Genomic DNA, 25178 nt, shown 5'->3' on the forward strand with positions numbered 1-25178 from the left:
GGACAATCTACATTATTTGTATTCTCTCCTTTGTAGCACCGAAACCCAAATGCATTGTTCTTATTTTTCAAAGCATGCCCTTTGTTTGCTTACAACACTTACAGCCCAGCTAGAGAGCACTTGTAGATAGCAGAAGCTTATATGCTGTGATTGAGTAATCATGCTAATGTCATGACAGTGACAGAGGGGCGGAAAAGACGCACACACACACACTTCAAAAGTGAAGTGGATCCGTGGTAAATTCTGCATGACTTGCCTGCGTACAGGTCATTAAGAGTTAATGACCGGTGTAGAGGGCAGCAAGCTGTGCTGCCATTCACCAAGGTGTCCCGGTTGTGCATCCATGCAGAACAAGCACACGTTGGATTAATGATCATACTCGGGTAATTCTTAAGGTGTGTATGTGTGGTGGAAGAGGGCCCAATACCACAGTCATTAACTATTACATATAATTACAAGCCCTCAATTAACCCCAACCTTTCTTTGAGAGCACACAAAGCAACGAGTAAACGAGTAGCCTCTGGTGCACGTGTGGCCTCGGGCTACCTTGTCACATTAGTGCACAGCACAATGCAGCGGTGGCAGAGGCCTCTGTGGGACTCATTATGCCCCCGACTCGTGTGAGGACTGCTTAGACAAGCAGTTTGTGCCACATGACAGGCCTAATTCCTCATCTGCAACTCAAAACGTTGACCACACTGGCCCAAAATGTACCGCTCTCTTCACCCTTAATGAAGACGACACACTGCACACATTCGCCTCAGAGAGAACGACAGACACACACAAATATTTCCCCATAGTGCCCTAATGTGTCATTTCATTAACAAAGACTAAAAGGCCAGATTTTGCAGACTTTTCCATTTGTTTTACCATAATGTGCACCACTTGAGCGGTATGATGCTTTGCGATCAGTTTTTTTTTTTATGTATGGTTGAGTCTTATGTATTTTAAAGGCCCATCTGGGGACGGACATTGCAAAATAGCTTTGGCTATGAATGCTGTGGTGTGTGGCATCTGTTCATACTACACTATCCCTATACAAATATACATTAAACAAACAGAAAAACTTCTCATGTGTCAAAATGTCAAGATATTGAATCAAAAGGAAGTATTGCATTTATTCGGCTGTCCTCAAGCCTCATTCTTCTGTGTTAAGATAAATTAATAAGAGTTAAGGTATTTTACTGTCATACAAAGACCACAGCTGAGGAACACCTGGGGCCAGGTGCATTAAACTATTTAATTTCACGTCTAAAACAATTTGTACGCACAAAGACATAAATATGCAATATGCATATGATTCTGTTTTATGTACTCGTTGATCAGTCATTGTAGAAATGGCTTCACCTCCAACTCCCACAATTTTACATAAAAGATGATGTAGAACCGCTCTTTGCATATCATACTTGTGCTGATATGAAGAACATCAAAGAATAAAAAAAGTGCAATTTAACCGATTATCTGTTCCATCAACATCACAGCAGAAACATTGCTCAAGGCTGTGGCTATTTATAGCACATGTACACCTAATTCATCACAGGTAAACCACCATCGAGGTAATATCTCAGTCATCTTCATTTAACGTCAGAAGGATGATAATTGATTCATGTTCAAAGTTAATATTGAAACAATTCAGGATCAGCTGAAGACATCATTAACAGGGAAGTGATGGCTCCAATGTAAATAAAATATATATATATACATATATAAAACATCAAATTAACTTTGTACATGCTCCACAGAGTGAATATAGAACACTCTGTCGAACACTGAGTCCAAGATAATAACGCAATCAGTGAAATTGGAAAACAACCTTAATAATGTTGAGCAATTTGCAGAGGTGACCTCCATTTTTTGGGTGTATCTGTGCTGCAAAGTTGACTACTGGCTGAAACTGGAGGGGAATGTACTTAACTTCGTGAATGTAATGTCACAGAGAGGAGAGGGTGACAAGAAGAGAAATAACCGGAGTCTCTGAATTCCGGGAGAGTTGACCTGAATTCAAACACACACACTTACACATCCTCGATGTGTACTGTTGCTCGGTATTTTACGACTAATGTTCAGTAATCTGGCTGTTTGGGGCAAATACAAATTTGCATTATAAACAAAAATAAACCCAAATGATCCTGGGCTGGTGGTGAACACACCCTTAAACAACCACCACTGCTGATGAAAATCTATAAATAATATGGTCCAAAAATAAAGATCAGATTAGCCTTTGAAATTAAAAATATTTTTTTTTTAATCACTACCTAAATCTTCCTCACCTAAATGTGCAGTCGCTGAAAGCCACAAAGACAGCTGTAAATCTATCAGAAGCATGAATTACCAAAAGACCCATAAAGCTGTTGAATATAATCACACTGTGTCGTTAGCGTAATGCTGCTACTGATGCTGCATTATTCTCTCAAAACCACCAGTGTGGTATTCAGAGTCCATTTGCCTCTTTCAGTTACAGTGGGGGGGTCCATGTGAGCACTTACAGGCTCGAGCACATGACCCCAGCCGCGACAGTGGAAGGCAGAAAGCTTCAAAGCACTTTTAAAAGCTTTGGAAACTGGAGGGAAAGAGGGGGAAAAGCTTGGCACGATAAAAATCTTAGATAGAAAATATGACAGTAGTCCTGGTGTTGATGTGCTTTATATGTTTATATAAACATAATGCCTCTCTGCTTGGTGAAGTCACTGTAATCCTCCCATGATCACTCACTGCTTTGTGATGTGGGCGGTATTGTCACAGAGGCGAGGCGAGTAAAACGGTAATGCTGTAATCCAGCAGGGCTGACTCATCGAGATGTGGATTAGGGCACTGCGTCCTCAAGCATCGAAACAAAGAGCAAGAAAAAAATACTCATCAGCAGAAATCCATCAGAAGCAATTGGCCACGTTTAGCTTTTGTTCTTAACTGGGATGCTCGTGTTTTGGGGGGGACTTAATAAGCCAGGCCACGCAAGAAAAACACAGGGGCTTACAGCTTTCATCAGCGTTTGAAGGTATGGATGTTTGTGGACGTTGATGTGAAAAGCAATTAGACATGAAGTTCCCTGGTTCTCCCTCTAAGGAGAACCTTTCCACGTTCTACCATGATTAAATGGATCGTCGGACTAAAAGTGTGGCTCATCTAGTTTCCACAGGGGAGCTTGCGGAGGAATCTTTGGTGTGCTTTCTTTGTGACACATCATTACAGCTCGTCCTAAAACGGCACACAGGAATACATCATCTTCATCATTGTGATAACAATTGTTATCACGATGATAAAGGGGAGAAGACCTTGATTAGACTGTATGAGTGGTGAGAAAAGTGTGTGTGAGGTCAGGAGGAGGTCAGTTGTCAACCTCTGGACCTCCTGTGAAGTTCCAGCTGTTCAGAGTCAGTTTCTCACTGTCCAAAGATGCTTGCAAGCACAAAATACAACATCTTAATGAATGCTGCTCGGTAGCTAGCAAAACAAAGCTGGTTGCCAAAGGGAGTTCAGGTCCTCATAATTGCACCAAGTGTGAGCACCAAGTTTTGAAAATGCTTTCTTGATGCAATATTTGCACATGGTAACACAAGTATTGTTAAAGTTAGCGGTAACACTTATCATAATCATCATTAATAAATGATACATTTATAGTTAATTACATTTGAGTGAATAGTTATTTAGCCGTTAACAAACAATGAAATGCTTCAGAAAACATTCATAAAGCAATTCAAAAAAGGCAACAAAAAGATCAGTAAGCTCAAACAAAGTGTGATAAAGGTGCCCGTAGGGAACATTGAAGTTAAAAAAAGAGAAATTCCAGGCATTCTTCTTACAAAAAGGTTGAAAAAGCCTTTTTTAGATACTGAGATTCTTTAAAAAATGTGACAAATGAGCTGAGTAGCAACCAGGTGTTACTCAGCTCATGTCAATATTTGTAGGAATTTCAGTATGAAATTGCCATCTAAAAAAAGACTTTTTCAACCTTGAAGACTGCCTTTGTTCATCTGTGATGGGATGTGAACTGCAGTCTCTGGCATGAAAATCAAACCAACTATGCACCCATTCACCACCCCAACCCCCGTACCACACACACTTCACAACACACCGGGTTAAAGGCCTTGGAAGTTGGTATCGAACGTACATTCTATCAAGGCTGTAATGATTTTTTTTTTCATTTTCAATTAATGCCAGTCGTTTCTCGATGAGTCTATTGGTTGTTTGGTCCATAAAATGGCAGAAATGGTGAAACATGTTGCTCCTTTATCCCAATCCCAAGGTAACATCCTGAAAAGATTTATTTTGTCCTCAACACAAAGAAATTCAGTTTGCTGAGGAGAAAGAAGAGCACAGAAACCAGAAAATATTCACATTTCAGAAGGTTATACTGGAGGATTTTGAATTTTTTCCTTAATAAAAAGACGACTCATTGACAATCACTATAGTGGGCGATTAATTTAATGGTCAGCAACTAATTGATTAAACGTCCACTCGTTGCAGCTCTACATCATATGCCTAAGGATGGTCTACTATGACTGCAATCCTTGGTGTATACTGTATGTCTTCATAAGGAGACATGTCCCGTCTCCAGAGAAGTTGTGAATATGTTTTTTGTTTAAAAAGAAGAAAATGGAAACTGTCTCACATTAACAATCGTCATTTTGGTTTTCAATGTCGTTAATTGGCTTGGTTTGCTTTCAAAGATCAGATTCATGCTCAGTACATTAACTCAGTGTTGTGAAGTAAATTATGGTGATTGTTCTCCCATTTAGGCATAGCTGGCAACCCCGTGCTCTTCAATGAAAACGGAGATGCCCCTGGACGCTACGAGATCTACCAATACCAAATCAGAAACCGAACGGCCGAGTACAAAATAATCGGCCACTGGACTGATCAACTCCATCTCAACGTGAGCATTGCCTTTTCTATCCCATGCCCACACATATCTACACAAACGGATTGACTGCATTTAACCTACAAGCGCTGTGCTCGCATTAGTGTTTGCACTGAAAATCCTTCTCTGAAAAGTTGTATTCTGCAGCTCTGCAGCCGTGTGTTTGCTCACTAACTCCTCCCAAACCATTTGATAGCGCTTACTGCCATCTTCAAAGGTGTAAATATCCAGAGGGCGCTTTAAATGATTAACAGGGCGGACTGTGATGAAAAGAAAGCCATGAGAGCTTAAGGACAGACACATTTAATATCATCTCTCCAGACGGCATCACTGACTTCCAAAAACAATACAGCGAGCAGACGGTGTGATGAAGAATCGGTATTATAACAGTAAATTACATAAAGGAACCAAACAAATTGTGTTTTGACAAAATGAAGAGGAAGCCTAGGGCAGGCAAAACAGAGTACAAGTGAACACATGAAGCAGCTTGAGAGGAGCTTTGCCTTCTTTACCTCTTTCAACATGTGCTGTGGAAGAAAAAGGAAGGAGGTTTGTGGTAGTCACCTACTGAGTGCGCCAGCTCTGACTCTTAAGCTGGCTGTATTTAATTAGTGTTCTTTGAGTTCTTAATTGAACGCACATTTGGAGAAAATTTTAACGGCTTTGAATGAACTGCCACAATTGAATAAAATTGATAACATAACATTAAAGAGAGCAGAGCCGTTTGAAATGATGAATTTAATTTATCTTTACAAGTGTGCTCGTGGAAGGAGGGAAAATCCACAGAGGAGAGGAGCATCCTGAAACAGAATTTATCTTTTGTTCCTCAGAACGTTGACAGCTGAGTATTGATTTTTTTAACACAAACAACTATTTACCAAAACAGAAAAAAAGAATAACATTGTCAGTTCCCTGTAGAGCAAACAATGGATTCCCTCTTTCCTCTCGTGTCTTGCCCTTCAGATAATTTGACCTCCCGCTGGTAAATTTTGCTGAGTCTTTGAGGAATGATTTATATGACCCCTAGCTTGCCCTTTCCGCCCCCGACTCAAATAAAAAAATAAAACCAAGAGGCATGGGAGCAAACAGAATGGTATTTCAGGTCTGGTTCAAACACCCAAACAGCAAGTAACCACGGGGTAGATTGTCCTTGACCTCCAGGGGTGCTGGGGATATTTTGGATCAATAAAGCATCACCACCTCTACACGCCACCACTTTATAGGACACAGAGAGTTTAATACTCTACAAATCTCTCCTCCTCTGTCTTTGTCTCACTCTCTGAGCCCATTCATGTCTATCTGTGTCCCCTTGCCTCCCTCGCAGGTTCGTTCGATGCAGTGGCCCGGTGGTGTCCGTCAGATCCCTTCTTCAATCTGCAGTCATCCCTGTCAGCCTGGCGAGCGCAAGAAGATCGTGAAGGGCATCCCTTGCTGTTGGCACTGTGAGCGTTGTGATGGCTATCAGTACCAGGCAGACACCTACACGTGTAAGATGTGTCGCTTTGATTTGCGGCCCAACGAGAATCACACGGGCTGCGTTCCAATCCCCATTGTTAAACTGGAGTGGAGCTCTCCGTGGGCAGTCTTCCCCGTGCTCATTGCGGTCGTTGGCATCATGGCCACCGTGTTCGTGGTGGTCACATTCATCCGCTACAACGACACTCCCATTGTGAAGGCGTCGGGCAGAGAGCTGAGCTATGTGCTGCTAACTGGCATCTTCCTCTGTTATGCCACAACATTCCTGATGATTTCGACCCCTGATGTAGGAATCTGTTCCCTCCGGAGGATCTTCTTGGGTCTGGGCATGAGCATCAGTTATGCTGCCCTGCTCACCAAAACCAACCGCATTTATCGCATCTTTGAGCAGGGCAGCATGTCTGTCAGTGCACCCAGGTTCATCTCTCCTGCCTCCCAGCTCGCCATCACCTTCACCCTGGCCTCAGTGCAGCTGCTCGGAGTCTGCATCTGGTTCGGAGTTGATCCCTCCAAGGCCATTATTGACTATGAGGACCAGAGGACATCTAACCCAACCATGGCCCGCGGTGTGCTCAAGTGTGACATCTCTGACCTGTCTCTGATCTGCCTGCTGGGCTACAGCATGCTGCTCATGGTCACCTGTACAGTCTACGCCATTAAAACCAGAGGGGTGCCGGAGACCTTCAATGAGGCCAAACCCATTGGTTTTACAATGTACACCACCTGCATTATTTGGCTCGCATTCATCCCAATCTTCTTTGGCACCTCACAATCCACCGAAAAGGTAAGCTTACAGTTACACAACCACTTTTTCCCTTTTGTCTGCCACCTTTTTTTTTCAAGTCATGGTGACACTTCAAGGTTTTTACGAATCTTTACAGCTACTCAACAGTTTCTTTAATTCCAAATCAAATTTGCTTTGCTTCTTAATTTCTGTCTTTGTTTCTTTCTCTTGGTTTGTTCACAAGAATGTTTTAATAATGAAAATGATTGCAGGAGCGTGCAGATAAAAACAACAAAACAAAACTACACATTAGCAGTGGTAGGAAGTTATTAACTACATCTACTCAAGAATGGTGATTAAGTAAAATTGTGAGATACTTTGCACATCTTTTTGACTCCTACATTCATCTTACATCTGTAGCTATTAGTTACTTTTCAGAATAAGTTTTACATATAAAACACAACAAGTAAAATATGATGACTTGTTACAAATTAAACCAGCCTTTATTTTCATGACCAGAGCAATTTTAGAAATGAAGTTAATAAAACTCAGTAGCTACAACAACAGCAACAACTAAAAAGGGGATGTCATGTGGGAGCCTAATATTTTAAATAAACTAACAACTGTGACAAGTGTGAGCACAGTTTCATGAGAGCATTCTCTAATAACTCTGCAGGCAGCACGCAAGACTGTGACTCACATGCATGTGACTGTTGTGTGCCATGGCGAATTAGAGACCCATGAGCTGTTTACTCAAACACAAGCTCACACTCATATTCCCATGTCAAATCAATGTGCCTGACCTCATGAACCGTGGACCTGGATCACATCCAGCGGGAGCACTAGGAGGCTACAGGTCAAGAGGGATCCAAAAGGGACATCCAAATGGAGGCTTGGCTTGGAACTCGCATTCAGCGGAGACAGCCTGGGTAAAAAGCCAAAGGGCTACAACAATGGCACAGTAGAAATGTGTAGATCTAGTTGAAAGAGTTCTTTTGGCAGTGTAACAAAAGCTCAGTGGCTACAAGAGAGGACAGTGGTGGGGGAAAAGCCTCACACTGGCATGGACACTATCAGTGGTGCCAGCATGGGTCTGACAGATGCAACAAATTAATCCTTACCTCCCTCCCCTTTGGGATTAAACAAAACAATGCATCAAAATGCTGGCCTGGAAAAACTGGCTGTGATAGTTACCTTTGTGGAAAAACGTTCTTGAGGGACGGAGTTGTGCATTGTGTCACGCTCAGCATCCCAAAATAATCTCTACAGTCTACGGCATTGCAGAAAATCTGCATATGACTGCAGCCAATTGAATTACATTAATAATGCAGGATGTGACCAGCAGTGCAATAACTTATTTTCACACCCTGCATGTTGTGTTAACACCACAAAGTCTAAACTAGTGTGAATCTGCATATTGGCCTCCTTTTACCCCATAAATCTCCTGATGTTAACACTAAAACTGAGCAACAGCATCTACATGATGAAAACAATAACAGACCTGCTGAGCTAAATGCATACTGCTTTATATACGTTACATTCACTGAAATATATTCAGGTAAATGTACTGAAATGTCATCCGTCATCACTATACGTTCTTGATCATCAGACCCGCAGCACACGCTGTACGGAAAAAGCAGACCGAGTCCACATTATTTTTTAATGCGAGTGTTGCACATCTTAAGTCGCATGTCAACAGCAGCCATGGATATCAGTGAGTTCTTTGTTTAATCATTCCATCTCCTCTCTCTGAAGATGAAAGAGAATTATACAATCACAGGGAGATTGAACAGCTTTTTTGGAGGATGAGGTAATCCATTAGCTAGCATGGCTTTGAATAGTAAAACAGAAGTGAATAAAAATCTTTGAAGGGTAAGTTAAGCCCTACTTTTGGTTTCTTCTTCTTTCTTCTTTTTCTTCTTCTTCGTCTTTCATACCTCACATTAATTTAATTTACAAGCTCTTAAAAACTTCTCTCACCCTCAAGACGCTCAGTTCTAAATATATATTAGTCACTTATTAATTATTATTTCCTGTAGAAGGCTGTACACACAAAGGCTGGGAGAGAGTTCCACTTTTATCATTTGGAAAACTTCTACCATTGCCCTGAGCGTTGTTAAGGTAGGACATGAAATGGAACACAAAATGGAAACCTTGCTTCAGGGAAATGTCCTACATTTCTTCTTTCCTCATTTGAGAGAGAATAATCATATTTAATATAATATAACCAAAGTGGCCTTTAAGTGTCGACTCTGAAAAACTTACTTTAACTCACGCTCTAATATGGTTTAGTCTAGTCAGAGACAAGGTACTTTGTTATTTTAGACTGCTTTTAAGAGTCCCCGAGAAAACAGACAGCATCAATCTTTTAACTGTGTCCCTAAAAACAACATTTTGATGGTGGTGATTCTGTCCCCTTTGACAACACCAAAGATGCTTCCTGCTTCTGATTAACTGGCTGACGTACTACTCGCTTTAAAACTTTGCCTGGAAAAATGTAAACCAAGGCTCTTCTGGTCTCTGTGCTGTAAATAGTTTAATCTGATTTTGTGGAGAATCTCAGTGACAGGCATGAAGAATAAATATATAAAAAAAAATAGCAAATCTTCCTGTTGATGGGCTCGTTTGCTTATGCAGGTCATATAGAGGCATCAGTATTAAATTGAGACGGTTTCATAACAAGTTAAATTCTCCCTGCAGTATATTTAACCATAATGTCGTCGGATCGTAAAACACATTTTTAACAGTAATTTGTAACAGTTTTTGAAAAGCACTGACGAAAGATGTCGTCCCTGCCTTGGGGACCCGGATTGGATAGCACTTAAACGTATCGTCCTTCAAGGCTTTCATTGCCTAACAATGAAGTAACCAGTTTTGCTGTGCGAGGCTTCATGTTAAAAAACAAACCCTGTGACTGATTCTCTGCGCTGTTACATAAACAATGTTCTTATTTAAGGAATTAACATGTCAAAGCAAACACACCTCATAATCATCGTACTGTAAATGACAGGCCCCACAAAGCCTCACAGCCCACGTTGACATGTCTTTCAGAGCAATTAAATGCTCCACTTCCTCCGGGTCTTGATTTACCTTATCTCGCCGCCTATGCGCTCATCACCAGTTTACAGCGGGCCTCTGCCTCAGCAGTACAAGCACAGTCATTTATTTGTCATCTGGTGCCAGGATAAATGTAACAAATGCCATGGGAGGCTTTCTCTATCATTCAAACAGGGACATCTGGTCTATCTATGGAGTGTGATCACGGGGCTTTATGCGAGCTGTAGGAATAGAAGTGACACCTGCTTACCTGGAGAAACAGTGTAAATCAGCGGCTGCCTCAAAGACAGAGGCAGGAGGAGAGGCGTCGGACAATAGCATGCATGGGAATGAGGCTTCAGCACAATAGGCTCAGTTCAAACACAATCAACCCACACAAAGAGGTCCTGCTTTTACAGTGCATGAATGGACTGATGAATTGAGTGGTGTTGTTTATTTCTCTATGAAGTCTCCATCACACTATTGGCACTGCCAACTCGACGACAAAAAACTGCTGTTAGTGCACTAGTCAGACAAAGAGTGGGAGTTGCAGTGAGTTCAACGAGACCAGATGTCAGACAGGAGTGTGCTCATGACTGTGTCGGCTCGATGTTCTTCCCCGCTACCTGTTCACACCCCCCTCCGATCCTTTCTGTTTCTCTCTTTGTCTCTTTTCAGTCCAAAGATAAACAGCATTATTCACATTCTCATGTCCCGCGGGCCCAATAATTCATAATGAAGATAGACGCTACAGAGCAGAGGGAGCTGAGCATCGTCGCGGACTTAAGAGAGCAGTCTTTGCATTCATTAGGCCTACAGCACAGCAGTCATCTGGGTCCTGCCTGTTGACCTCTGGGTGCGCCAATAATGGGTGAACAAGCCGTGAAGCTAATCAAGGCCAAAGAATTGTGATCTTTATAAATGACATTCTCCCATGAAGCTTTATTATTGCGTCCCCTAAGGCTTCTATTTGTTTATTAGCTTAATTAGAGTGCAATTATAGTGAATTCTCATGCAGCAAGCTCCTCTGCTGAACGATTCCATATCATGCTGAGAAATAACGCGGAAGCTTAATGTAGAGAGGGAATTGTGCGGTTTAAATGAATTTGATAGTTTGCATTCAGAAGCAGAAGCACTCTAGAGTCCCTGGTTGAAAATAGAATCTGTTTACATTTATTAACCCTCAAATTAATCTTACGATATCAGTCTCTCATTCTCACTCAGTTGCGCTGCACTCCGTAGGCAGCGATGTGGGATTCATATTGACTCCTCTCATCATATATGTACTGATAGATTGTTTTCCTTGCATCTAGTCAAGTCATTAATGATGCCATACAGTGCTTCTCCTATGTTATGTTTTGCCTCAGGCGCGATCTGCTAATAGCGGTGTGATGATAGGTGTGTGAGATACACAGCGACTCGCTTTTATGAGCTCCGGTCTGTGCATGCTCAGGTGCACTGCAATCAGGAGGAAACAAATTAATGGATTGAACCCTGGAGTTGGTCTGACACTGAAAACAGGACTCCATTTGAGCAGTGCAGTGGGCATCGGAGGTTTTCATTTTCAGTATGATAAAATACCAGATAAAATATACTGATGATCAAATACTGGCTGGGCAATAATTAAGTATTACCAATCCGAGGTAAAAGGTGAAGTGTACTAAAAAGAGGCATAGTGTGGGAACATTTTCTCCAGAAAGGCAAAAATGTGTGATGCCACTCTTCAGTGTAGTTGTACTGTACTGAAGCGCTATTCTGTACCACATTAAGAACAAAAACCCTGCTGCCATGTCCAATGATGGGACACAGACAAAGATCACGTCGCTGCTAAGCCAGGGGGAGGAAGTATGATTGGGTCCACTGAGATATGCTGCCAACCAGTGCAGCGGAGATTGAGGTAGGGAAGGGTAAAAAAAATCCATTCACGTAAGAATGGTGATTGTTATCTCCCACGATTCAGAATCTATTACAATTGTCAAAAATCAATTACTAAATTTTAATTATTAGCGTGATGTTGACGGAACAAGAAAGGTGGAACTAAAGTGCGAGGGTAGTGCAGCACCCAGACAATTTACAAGCGCACACATGCTAGAGTTATGTTGAAGTTCCTCTTCAGACAAAGCATTGGTTGCAAGCGTTTCTTTTATTTAATGACGGGATAATTACCATTTCAAGACGAACATTAAGTAGGCCACATGTGTGTGATTACTTTTTATGCCGTGATGAGACGTTACGACGTAATGTTAACGTTGCGGAGCAGTGGTCAGCAGTAACAAACAAGATCAGCTGACAAACGCTAACCAGCTAACAAACACACACCCGATCTTGAATTGAGAATCGTTTTAAAATCGAAGATCGACTCTGAATCGAATCGGACACCCCGGCAAATCGAAAAGTGAGAATGCCAAAGATCTACACCCCTAGATTTATATTTGTTTATGTTATTATCTACTTTCCATCTGTTAATTGGCTGAGCGAGGTTGACTCGTGTTTTTCGCCCACAGTGCTCTATCACTGTCTTCCTCCACTGTCTTTTCGTTGTTGTTGTTGTTGTTGTTGTTGTCCTTCAGTCATTTCCTTTCTTTTCCTCTTTGCTGATTCTGCCAAAAATAAAATTCCCTTCAGAAAAATCTCCTCCTGCTTCATTTTAACTGGCTAATGAACTCCTAACTGCAAAATGTTTTGCTCTTCCAGTCCATAAATCTTTTCATCTGATTTTGTGGGGAATCTGACCCGGTGCCAGGCATTAAGCATAACCATGCAGAAATAACCAATCTTCCTGCTGATGGTCTCGTTTGCCTATGTAGGTCATATAGAGGCATCAGTATTAAATTGAGACTGTTTCACAACCAGTCAGAAACTCCTTGCAGTACGTTTAATTAACTGACAGCAAGGGTTGCTTTGAAGACGGCTATTCTGGGTTGAAATACAGAACTTTCTCTTCCTGTTCAAGTGAGTAACAGCTTGGGTTCAACGGTCGGTCCCTTAGGCAGCAGTGAGCCCAGAGCAGTTCACTGGTGAACACTCCCTACAGCTGGGAGAGGGACCACTGCAGATGTCCCTCTCTCATACTGCCTCAATTCTTCCATTGTTCTCTCCAGCCAGCAGCCCCACATTGCACCACGACTGGCTGCGATGAGATGCAGCCAGTCTGGAGGGAAAGCACCGCGGAGAGTCACAAATAATAAAAACAAACAAGATATTCAAGCACGGGTCACATCTGGAGAGCTAAATGTTACTCGCTTTGGTATAAAAAAAACAGCAGGGATGTAGTGAGGGTCACTCGGCAGCTGATGAAAACTCACCCAGTCAAAAGGAAGAGATAGTATTATACAGTCAGTTCATATCAAATATTTATAGCTTAAGGTACAAAGCCCGTGAATGAGAGCCTGTGTTAGTTGAGTCTTACATCATGGCCCAGGAAAACATTTGATGCTGATGTGCCAGTGCATGTCAAGATGGTTTACTGGAATACTTCAGTCAACATTTGTTTTGATTACAGCTGTAAATCAGCTCTCATGGTGACTTAAGAACAGTAATATTTTTTTTTTTATCCTGCACCCACTCATTTTCACTTTTAAATTGAAAACCTGCCTGTCACATCCTACAGAGAAAATAAGACTTTTTTTTTTTTTATCTAAAGAAATATTTCTGTTTCTCAGTTGTTCATTATATGGAAGCCCTAAATGGTCATGAGTCAAACATAGTGTTACCTCAGTTAAATTTAATTTGTTTTCTCAAGATCACAAGGTAAATATGTCACTGTCGTGTTGTTTTCCGGAGATAACGAGGTCATTATGAGAAAATGACTTCATGAGATTCAGAAGAGTGGACCATTACATACTCTCATCTCATGATCTCAAGATGATAAAAAAAATAAAAAAATAAAATAGTTGCACCTTGAAGGCTTCCTTAATAGTAAAGCACCTTTAGAAGACAGGAAGGCCTGCACTGACAGTTTACAGTATGTTGCAGAATACACAGCCCAGATGTTTGAACGTCAGGCGTTTGAGCAGGAGTGCATTTGTTGCTAACTGATCAGATTTGGATCAGGCGTGTTTTTGACATACGAAGGAGTCGACAAGCAAGAGAGACGTAGAAACGTTATTTATTTTCACACTTGGATGATTATTGTTGTTTACTGGAAGACAATGCAGTTATCTGCATGGTAAAGCCCAGTAATAACAGCCTTTTGTATTCTCAAATAAAATTGTATCTGCCAGCTCGAGCCCACGTTAGAGTGAAAAAACTGCAACGCTGTGTTGTGGCCCTCTTAAATGGGAACACATACGACATACGACAGGGAGTGGAAAGCTCTGCCTCGATTATTATTGTCACCTACATGTAAATGAGAGTGTTAATGTCCTGTGGAGCAGGATTTTATTTTGGCCACATATTTATTATTGGATATTATTTCGCCAAAATGGCTGAATAATAATTAGATCATTTCATAGGATATCGATTTGCAGTTTGCGCAGGTATTACCTTAAACATGGCCTGGTCTGTCTTTGCAATCCATTCTCGCTCCAAACACGTTAAATACAGCAGTCTGGTCAGTGTCACTGTGATTTTAAGTCTGACGCTGTCGTTACCCCTCTGGTGTCACTTCCTCAAGTGTCCCTATAGTGCAGTGGTGTAAAAAACGAGAGAAGTCAGAGTCGGGAGTGATTGGGGTGGCTGGAGGGGTCATACGCTGGACTTTTTCATCAGAAGACTTGGGTTGGTGTAGAGTTTGTGACTAAGAAGGAAGAGTGATTTGTTTTTGTCTTTTGTCACGCAAGTAAGTTAACGTAGGTAAGTGACACAGCTTACTTACGTTACTTAAGTGATGAGACTAAATGTAGGTATTTTAATCCAAAATGTGATCTTTTCCCAACAATAACAATAACCAACTTGTTTTGGAGCCTTAATCTAACCAAACCGCAACCGTTTGACAACATCAGCAACAGTCCAAAAGTCATAATATTTTGTAATATGTAAAGTGCTTGTTAAAAGTCTAACTTGCAATCATTTTTATGCCTAACTCTAACGGGGAGCCCTTTCTGTGCAAAACTGACGCTAGAGGGGTTGATAAAAAGCGTCCTAGTTTTTGACGAGCTGGGAGAAAGAAGGTGTTGGTCTTTGTTGCATCTTTCCTCAAACCTCCCTGTCAAGCTTACATCGGAATACTGATTCTGAACTTAAAGTAGGTCATAGGTACGCCATCAATAGTCAGATCGGAAGAAGAGGGTACTGTTTAATCCAGGAACCCATTATTCCCTCAGCCAAACTTGTAATCACACATGATAACTACCCTAAATTATTTTTTTGTATCCGCATATAAGCAGATTTGTCCCTTTAAGTTAGGAAGGTAGTAGATATAACCTGCCAGCCGTTTTGTAACACTTTTACGGTTCTTTTGTTCTTTTCATCAAGTTGTGGACATAAAAAAAAATGCATGTTCTCAACAATGTACTTCCCTGACGTTTAAATGGTTTGTACTTACACTAGTTGATGAATCTAAAAGTAAGAAAACACTCAGAAAGCAGTCTAACTTGAGCACAAATATATCTATGAGGTTAATCACTGTCAGAAACAGCAAAGTATATATTATGCATGCTCTTTGAAACCGTTAATCACATCCTTCAATAACCAAATCATATTTTTAATAGCCCCGTCACCCTTGTTGCGGTTGGCTGCATAATATCTGAGATGCAACAGTAAGACATTGTTGTTAACATTAATGAAGATATTTGTTTTCTTTAAAGCAATATTGGACCAGGAAGACACGGCATCTCAGTGCAAATTATGTCAATACATAATTTAAATGTGTACATAAATAAAATAATAGTTTAACTGATTAGTATTTCTGGTTGCAACATTTGATCGACGAGTTGATTAGGCACGCACACTCCTAAACGGAAATCCCCAATATCATTGACAGACAGAGGCTAAGATTAACAGTTTTTTCCCACTCGCTGTTATGGTCTAAACAATATGATGTTACTGCAGCATATTACTGTTCATGCAAGCAAACAGTAAAAAGCTGAAATACTGACTTTGAGAGGACTAAAGTGTGTTTTAACATGCAAATGCTTGACTCACCTCCCCTTTTCAGTCAGTCTACAAAAGGTAGGAACGTCCCCCTGTAGAGAACATTGTTGTTGCATTCAAGTCTGCAGTCTCTTTAAATTGTAACTTCTGTGACACAACTTACAAGTTAATTCTTCTCAGCCGGCCAGTCAAGCAGTCACAACATAGTACGATGTAAAGAAATTACACAAGCTTTCCGTCAATAATGCTTCTCTGAGGATGACTCATTAATTCCGCTACGGCTTCGGAAACAATTAAAATGGAACGAGTGAGAATGATACATCCCCCTTGATTCAAAGGATTTGACCATGTGTAAAATTTTCACGAGCTTGTTTATGTTTTACGGACCTGCTTGTTATGAGTCAGAAAAGGATCCTATCGACTGGCGTTTTGAAATGTGTGCTCAGGTTGACGTGACGGCCATATTAAAACTAGTACGGCAGAAAATTAAACAAACAAGGTGGCCTTGGCTGGTTTGGCAGACTCGCCGTAAAAGCAGATGAGATGGTGATTTAAAACAAGTTTTATAACATCACATGCATCGAATAGTTTTGAAGCCTCGATTGGACGCAGTAGAAACTACTTCAACAACAGCTTGGCCAACAAACGGGTCATTGGGTGCTCTAATTATAATGATACACAGCAGATGTCACTTGTACTGTACAGGCCACTACCCATATAAAAGAATCTGCACAATCCAGAGACAAATAAAGGGCTAAACTGTTTGTATTCTGCATGTTTTGTGCTTGCCTCTTGCAGATGTACATCCAAACAACCACTCTAACCATCTCTGTGAGCCTGAGCGCTTCAGTGTCCCTCGGGTTGCTCTACATGCCGAAGGTCTACGTGGTTCTCTTCCACCCCGAGCAGAATGTGCCCAAGCGCACACGCAGCCTCAAGGCCGTGGTTACTGCAGCCACCATGTCCAACAAGTTCAACCCCAAGGCCGGACTCAGACCCAACGGAGAAGCCAAGACAGAGCTGTGTGAAAGCCTCGAAACACAATGTAAGAACAGAAATGCTAATGAGAAAAGCTGTTGCCTTAAAAAAAAAAAAACACTGTTTATCTTTTCTTGGTAATGTTTTGTCCTTCAGTGTCTGTAAATCAAACACATCGGTGCAGAGATTGGAAGCGTAGAGTAAAAAATAATTACTTATTAACAGATGTGTAGCATGTTATTTAACACTTCATTGAATCCAGTAAATGTGCCACTGTTCATTTGAATGCGAGTCAGAGGGAAACATTACAGGAATCTCAATTATGTGTGTGTGTGGGGAGAGAAGTCATGAAGTGGAAATCGGTTGTGAACACAGAACATATTCTGCTGTTCATCGCAAACTCGTTCTCACCTGTGTGACCTTTCTTTCCGGTATAGATAGAGACAGTTTGGTGCACTGCGCTCTACAGCGCTGTTGGTCATAGCTAAAGGCTTTATGTTGGCGAGACAATCGATCGTTTTGTTGATGAAATGTCAGAAGTCTGAAAAATGGCCATTGAAATCTCCCAGAGCTTAAGGTGACCTATTCAAGTAGCTTGTTTCTATCTAAGAGCTAAACCCCTAAAGATATGTATTTTACTGTCATATACTTTGATAAAGAGAACCAACTAATAATCACATTTCAGCAGCTTAAACCAGCTGCCAGAGTTTAACATTTTGCTTGACAAATGACTGAAACAATGAATCTATCAGAATAATTGTCCTTTCAGTTTTTGACGGTCAACAAATCAATGAATCGACTAATTGTTTAACCCCATAGACCCCATTAACTTTTGGTGCGGATCCAGATAAAGAGACGGATCCAGGAATTTTTACTCACTTTCTTCAACAAAGCAAGACATTTTTTCTTAATTTCTCAGGGAATAATGCATCGATCTTGATATAAAAAAACATATTTAGGTGGCTGGTATCTATAAGTGAGTACAATTTGATGTAGATCCTTTATATGGTGAGCTTTAAATTATTGTTAAATAGTTATAGTCTAAAATGTATAATGATACGGGGCTATTGAGTTTGATATCGGATTAGGTCTGATTGAATTAAAGGTGACTGTTGGCCCTTGGCGGAGGTATGCGCTCTACTCGGTGTCCTTCTAGTTTAGAGATAAAGAGAACATTTCTTTGATAGAAAATTAATTCATAACTAAAAAAGAAGAAACTAATTTGCAGTCAAGATAAATGACTTCCAACTTTAATGAGTTTAAGTCACTAATTAATTGATCTCAATAACAGGGAAAGTACTCTGAAGTCAGATATCGTCTTGGTCCAACACTGACATGAATTTAAAGCAGCTGCATATTTTGTTGATTCTGGCTGCTTCTGTGAAGACCATGAAACAAATGAAACCTAAAGCTGTGAGACCCCTCAGTTCATCCACAGCACTGCACCCAAAAGGTCCGGTGACAGGCATTAGGAACAACTATACTGTCCCACAAGGCCAAAGCACAGTAATCACAATTTTGACCAAAATTATACAGCTGAAATTGAACTTTTAAATGCCTGTTTATGCCTTTATCTCTATCTTAACTTTTTTTTTCAATCTTGCATACAATTCTAAAAATAGGTTTACATAAATGTTGCAATGACACTAAATATATCAAGCCATCTTAATAAGTTATACCTCACTTGAAGATTGCAGGATTTTTTCTTAAATAAATCAGATTTAGATTTTCTCAGGAAGAAGACAAGATGAAGATTGTAGGTACTGCACTTTGTCATTACATTACCTATATATTGTTTTCAGGTAATACAAAGATAGAGTGCAGTATCTGCATTTTTAGGGTCATATGTCAAATAATTGGTCATGATTTTTAAGAGATGAAAATAACTTATTTAATAAGATAATAACCGCTGCTCTACGTATAACACTTTTGGCTGAACAGTCAAAAAAGCCATTTTTCTCAGTTTCATAGGTAGCCTAGTTACTGTGGTTAGCATTCATAGGGTAGTATAATAACCATATAGAACAAAACAATCTTCTCTCTGATGGTCTTGTGGTCATAGAGAGACATCAGTATTAATCTGCGACTGTTTCATAACCAGTTAAAAGTTTCTTTCATTACGTTAAATATCTTTGAACAAAACACTCAATTTCCAGACCTCATCTTGTGTTCTGGGAAACTGTGTCAGGCATTTTTCACAGTTTATTGACATTAACCAATCAATTGAAATAACAATCGAGACATCAATCATGAAAAACACTGGTTGCAGCCAGAGCTTTAACACACTGTAAATAATCACGAGGCATCCGACTCTCCTTTCTGAGGCAGCTGCACCTCCCAGCGTGTGCCTCCTCCTACTCTCAATACCAATAAAAGTGCTTGGCTCTACTGTATCAGTAACACACCCTGGATTTATACAAGTGAAGTAAATAATGATTTTGGCGATTGAGTCAGCAGAAATAACTCATGTGACGTCCAGAATGATCTCCCCACCCGGCTTGCCTCGGGCAGGAACAGGTTTCAATCGGTCACGTCTGTCACCAGAGATACAGCCCTTCCATCTGGCTCGTACTAACCAGGAATCGAGCCCGTTGTCACTCATTTTAAAGCTGTGTTTACTCCTCACTTTTCGTACCGAACAGTCGTGAGAAATCTTTCCCTTCATGGGAGAATAATAGAGCCAACATTGTATTTACTGTTAACACAGAAAACTGAAATCGATATGTGACAATGCGCTGGAGTAACAATGGCGCACTGCAGTGAAGGCCATCAAAATAGCAACGTGTAAACACACATTAATTCCCATCTTACTTTAAATTTCTGTGGAGGGTTAATAGGGCCTTTTGTTACAATAAGTGGCAAGAAGGCAAAGGCACAGAATTGATAGCCAGCAGCAATTTATCCTGATGGGGTTAGCGTTTACAGGGGCCCGCACAGTGCATGGCTATTTGAATAAGCGCCATTTGTCATTGTCATCGCCGCTGTGAATATACGGCTTGATGAAATTGAAAAATTCCTGTCTGGGCCAGCTCCCCACAACTGCCGAGATCTGGTGGTGATATGTCAGGATTTATCTGCTCCACCTCAGCGAATCAGCTAACACAGTCTGGGGAGACAACTGGAAAGTTGAGGCCTGATAGCTGAAGGAAAGGGTGGTGGTTGTGGTGGTGGTGGTGGTGGTGGGGGTGGGGTGGGCAGCGGGCTTTACTGAAACCTCTGGTGAAAGTAATACAGGGTAGAAATGTAGCTAGAGACTCAAGAATTTATGGGAATTATTGGCATTTCTGCTACACTGCAGCACAAGGACTAAACAGCACCTGAACACTCATTTTTAGCCATTATACTCTATCTTACACTTAGTTACACTGGGAAAACACGTCCAAACAAACACCCTCGTCTGCCTCATCTCATATGCCACAATACTTAACCTTGACTCCATTGGACTCTCAATCTCCCCTCTCATTCTTCTCTTTCAGCTTTCTCAACAAAGCAGACCTACATCAGCTACAGCAACCACGCAATCTAAGGGACAAAGGCGCTCTTATCATAATTCAGGATTTTCACCCTGATGGAGGAAAAAACACAAAGTGGAATTTCACATACACACACAGAAAAAATGGATGTGTTATTGTTCGCGTGGAGATCACAGAAGCGTTGCCCAAAGACGTAACCCGGCGAGGGGAGACCACAGGGACGGACAAAACAGGGGACCAGAGCAGATAACAGTGCAATTGTAAAGTTCCATCTTCTGTCTGCCTCACAAGAATACACACAGAAAAAAAAAAAATGAAAAATGAAAAATACTTGCATGGCAGAGGCCTGAGGATTGAAGGATGGAGCTTTCCTTTTGAGTGTTTACATTTCAGCTATGCCCTCTTTCAAAGACTTCTCTGTCATCTCGAGCAGCGCTGACTGAAACTGGACTAAAAATCAAGAATCTGTTCAGGTGTTCTCAATGTTGTCTGCCAGTTTTTTCTCAAACTATAATTAATCTTCAAACCTCCAAGGCATCACAAGGGATTAATCAACACCAAAAAGGCATGAAAACATGGTCCATGGATTTCTAAGAGGAGCTCGTGTTTGTTTTTATTCCGGCCTCATGAGTCAAACGACTGGTGATCATCTCAACAATGCAACAAATCTGTACCAGACATGTATTAATTTTTTTAAAAAACCCTCTTGCAGCTCAGTTAAAAAGAATGACTACACGTATAAGATGGTCTCTGCCGATTTTGAGCATGCCAGTTTCAACATCCTGTGTTGTGTTGTTAAAAAAAATATATAAGAAAAAGAAAAAATACTATCTTTGGAATGCGTTTAAACTCTGTTGCAGCGTTGTTAACAATTGTTTGGGCCCGGGCCTATTGTGCATTAAAAACTGTTCTCAAATGGTGAAGGTCTAGTGAGTGATTATTTATCTGTGCTTAAGTGAGGCCATGATTTGTATTACCAGCTAGCCTAAGGCTGCCACTGCCCTCCGCATACCTGTATGTGCTTTGAAACAGGCTCGTGGTTAAAATAGACGGTATTCTAACCAGGAGATCTTACTGTAAGCTGTCATCCAGGATGACCCTCCCCCCCCATCACTGCCACCAGCTATTCTCTTGGTCACACATAGTGTAAGGGTAAAGCTTAGCTGTACAGATCTATTAGCAGGGGAATTAAGATGAAGTATGCCCTTGAGAGGCTTGTGCGATACGCCCTTAAGGTGATATCCATAATGGACCAGCTACTGAGAAAATTCATTACTATACATGTCCTCCCCGGGCACTCTCATGATAAGAAGGAGGTGTCAGGAAGTTGTAAGGCTCTTCAACAAATGAAAATCTAATTGCAAAAGTATACAATATATCTATCAATCACCCAGAGCTCGCTGAACAGATTAATAGTTGGCTTCGTGCAGTATAAAAGCCCTCTAATGTCTTGGGGGGGAAAAACATTGTGGGGTCATTTGTGTTGTGAATTCAATGCTGCTTTTCATGCCTCCCTCTGTATTACTTTCAACACCATTTGTGTTGCAGAATAAAATGTGAGTGCTGACCAAATTAAATGGCAAGTTAATGTATGTTATTAAATAGATTGATGATGTCTGCTTTATGTCCTGACATATCCTAAAATTGGGGAAAATGTACAAAAAGATACAGTGCCTGGCTATCTGACTATGTATTTGTAAAACCTCATGAAAAACTAATGAAGTGTGTGAAGCATGTTTAGTTTTTTTTATACAAAATTTTATTTCTATTAAAAATGTTTTCAAACTTCAACAGACATTTTTTTTTTTCAGGTTTGTGTGGAAAATCGATCAGTTTGTTCTTGGTTGCAACCCTTACATTAAAGATAAGTTCTGGGATTATTTGTATTTTCAAACTGGGCCCTGTAAATTACGTCCAGATGTGTAAATGATTCATTCTTACCAAAATTCTTGGTCCAGTAGATCCAGCCTCAGCCGGCAGCCTCAATGCAGCTGCAGCATAATTCTTCGGGGCAACTCAGAACCGCTGCCAATCACCGAGTTGAAGATTTTTCTGATGTGCCAATCTGTTATTTGAATCATGTATTGCTCTTATAAATCTGTTATAGAGAGCTGAAGTCACGCCCTCTCTGGTTTCCCTCATGGGGCCTTATTTCAGAAAATCTTTGTATGGGAGAGAATGGAGAAAGAATTTTCATTTGAATTGTTCCATGAATCACACAAATGATGTTTGTCAATTTAAAAGATATTTTTTTCAAGTCAATAAAGTCAGTTTGTTGTAAATAAAGTAAAATACCATCTGGTTTTGTGTTAAACGCTCAGCACACGTCACCAACACGAACATGGTCACCAACTCGGCACAGACAAGGTACTAAAAAGGATGAAAATCGCATTAAATCTGCTCATATTGACAACTGCAGTTATGTAGTAAGGTCAGTTTGTCAGTTCTGCGAGCTGTTAATATACAGGTCCAGCTGTACAAGGTTTAAGTTAGGAGTTTTGGTGACTGTTCAACGGGATGACATCACTAACGCGACTGTTGGCTGTGTAGTCTCAGGATGAAAAACTATCTTTTAAATTGACAAACCTCACGTGTAAATAATGTCACCATTCAGGCGAGATCAAAATATTATTTGTCTCTCTTCATTCACTACCATTCATATTTTTTTCCAAAAATAAGGTCCCATGACGGAAACCAGAAGTATATTCCTTCTATGTTTAAAGGATAATTCCAGTATTTTTAAGCCTGGGCCCTGTATTTACATGTTTTATTATGTAGATGATTTATACTTACCAAAAGTTTTGGAATCGGTTCAGTAGATCGCCTCAGCTCCAACGTAATCAGAAGGATACGTTGCAACTCGGACCGTCAAAGTTACTTCCACCAAAAGTGCTTGTTTTTGTGACAGGCTGCCATTGTTATCCTCAGTGTCTGACAACATTACAGAGAAGACTCCTATGGAGATAGACCTTTCTGCAACCTTGTGTAACCGAAAAAACAAGCCTTGTTCAAGGTTGTTTTTTGGAGATTTGATAGTCATCCAGGTCATGATATATCTAATCTAAAAGCTTGAAACTCCCCACCAGTCAGTGAAGCCTTTTGGATGAGAGGTGAAACGTCTTCAAGAAACTCAAGCAAGTCTAGCTGCCTTGGTACAGCTGTCGTTTAAGTCTCGCTCTAAAATATCATGAGAGGTGAGGTGTTACATGTTCACTTGTTGCCTCATCTTGGATGTTAAAATCAGTGAAATAGTCAGCCATCTTGACTTTGGATATAAACTAGTGCTGGTGATTTCTCCACCGTCGTCTTCTTGCAACAACTCACATCTCATGACATGTCAGAGTGAGACTTGTGTTTCTGGTGACAAAAATAATCTTGTTATGTAACAAAAAGCTCTGTAGGAATTATTTTATCGTAACGTTATCAGACACGTAAAATAACAACGTCAGCCTGTCAGTAGCAAAAACAAGCACTTACTGGACGTAATGTTGACAGTCGGAGTTCCCCCGCAGGATTACAACAACTTTTGGTCAGGATGAATCATTTACACACCAAAACATGCAAACATTAAAGCAACATTATGTAACTTTTTTACCTAAAATAACAGCTTCAAATTCATTGTGATGGTACAGTGTCTTGTAATAGGATGAATGGTGTCTCTTTCTCAGCATCTTCATCCCCCCATCACTTGTTTCTGCACTATGTAACTTCAGTGAGAGGGTAGGATCACAGCGTTACATACAGTTAGCACCTACATTGCATCTGACAAACTGTTACATACCTGGAATTTGTGTTTACTATTTCTATTTCTACATAATGTTGCTTTAAACAATGTAACGCCTCTTTAAAAATGAAAGGGAGGAAAAACTTTCAATACATGATTAGAAAAAACAAGTAATACGTCAGAAAGCGTACACAATCTTCAGCTCGGTACCTTCTGTCTGACTGTTTTTTATTCCTGTTGTGAATAATAATACTAATTAAAAACCAGTGTGTCAGCCCTCAAGAAAAAAAAGACAATGGCTGCCTTCCTCTGAATAATATGGTGCCACAGTTGCTCTGATAATAACACTGGAAGGACGGAGAATTGGTGGAGGGAAACATGAAATTATTTTAAATGAATGGTTTGCAGCTACTTGAATCCAAGGCCTCTGTGTGCAGCGAGCTCTCAGGATCTATCATCTTCACCACGCCTCCCTGATACCGCAGCCCACTGTACAAAAGGCTCCGAAAATAACAGTTGTTGCATAGCAAGTGTGCTAAATGCACGTCCAAGTACCAGATTACTGCAACGTGCAGAGCAGGGTATACATCATCTTCACACGACGGAGACAGAATGAGGTGTCTGCAATGTGTAGTCTCCTGAGATTACAAGGCTTTGCATGAAACACGCTTTTTTCCCCTTTTTCCTTGAACAAGTATATCATGCTACTGTGGCAGCAACAATAAAGAACACAATATCAGAAAATGATGAAGCCTTTTAAGACACAAGATTCATGTAGGACAGGCTTGTACAATGAAGTTTTAGTGGTAGTCCCTGAGCAGCTCGGGAAGTCCGTCACAGTTGGGGGCTCATACTTTTTGTTTTAATTTAAAATGC

At 40.6% G+C, this 25178-nt stretch overlaps 1 protein-coding gene across 2 annotated transcripts in view; it reads left to right on the forward strand.

Annotated features, from left to right (window-relative positions):
* The window catches only part of LOC140998835 (metabotropic glutamate receptor 4-like), a 161315-nt gene extending 138946 nt beyond the window's left edge, over positions 1-22369 (forward strand). For both annotated transcript variants that reach the window (XM_073469226.1, XM_073469227.1), the window contains exons 8-11: positions 4737-4873; positions 6183-7118; positions 16926-17172; positions 20582-22369. In XM_073469226.1, the coding sequence (XP_073325327.1) occupies positions 4737-4873; positions 6183-7118; positions 16926-17172; positions 20582-20631 (1370 nt within the window). In that variant the 3' untranslated portion in view covers positions 20632-22369. The remainder of the gene's footprint in view (positions 1-4736; positions 4874-6182; positions 7119-16925; positions 17173-20581) is intronic.
* The last annotated feature ends 2809 nt before the right edge of the window (positions 22370-25178 follow it).

Source organism: Pagrus major, chromosome 6, assembly GCF_040436345.1.
Source record: "Pagrus major chromosome 6, Pma_NU_1.0".
NCBI classification, from domain to species: Eukaryota; Metazoa; Chordata; class Actinopteri; order Spariformes; family Sparidae; genus Pagrus; species Pagrus major.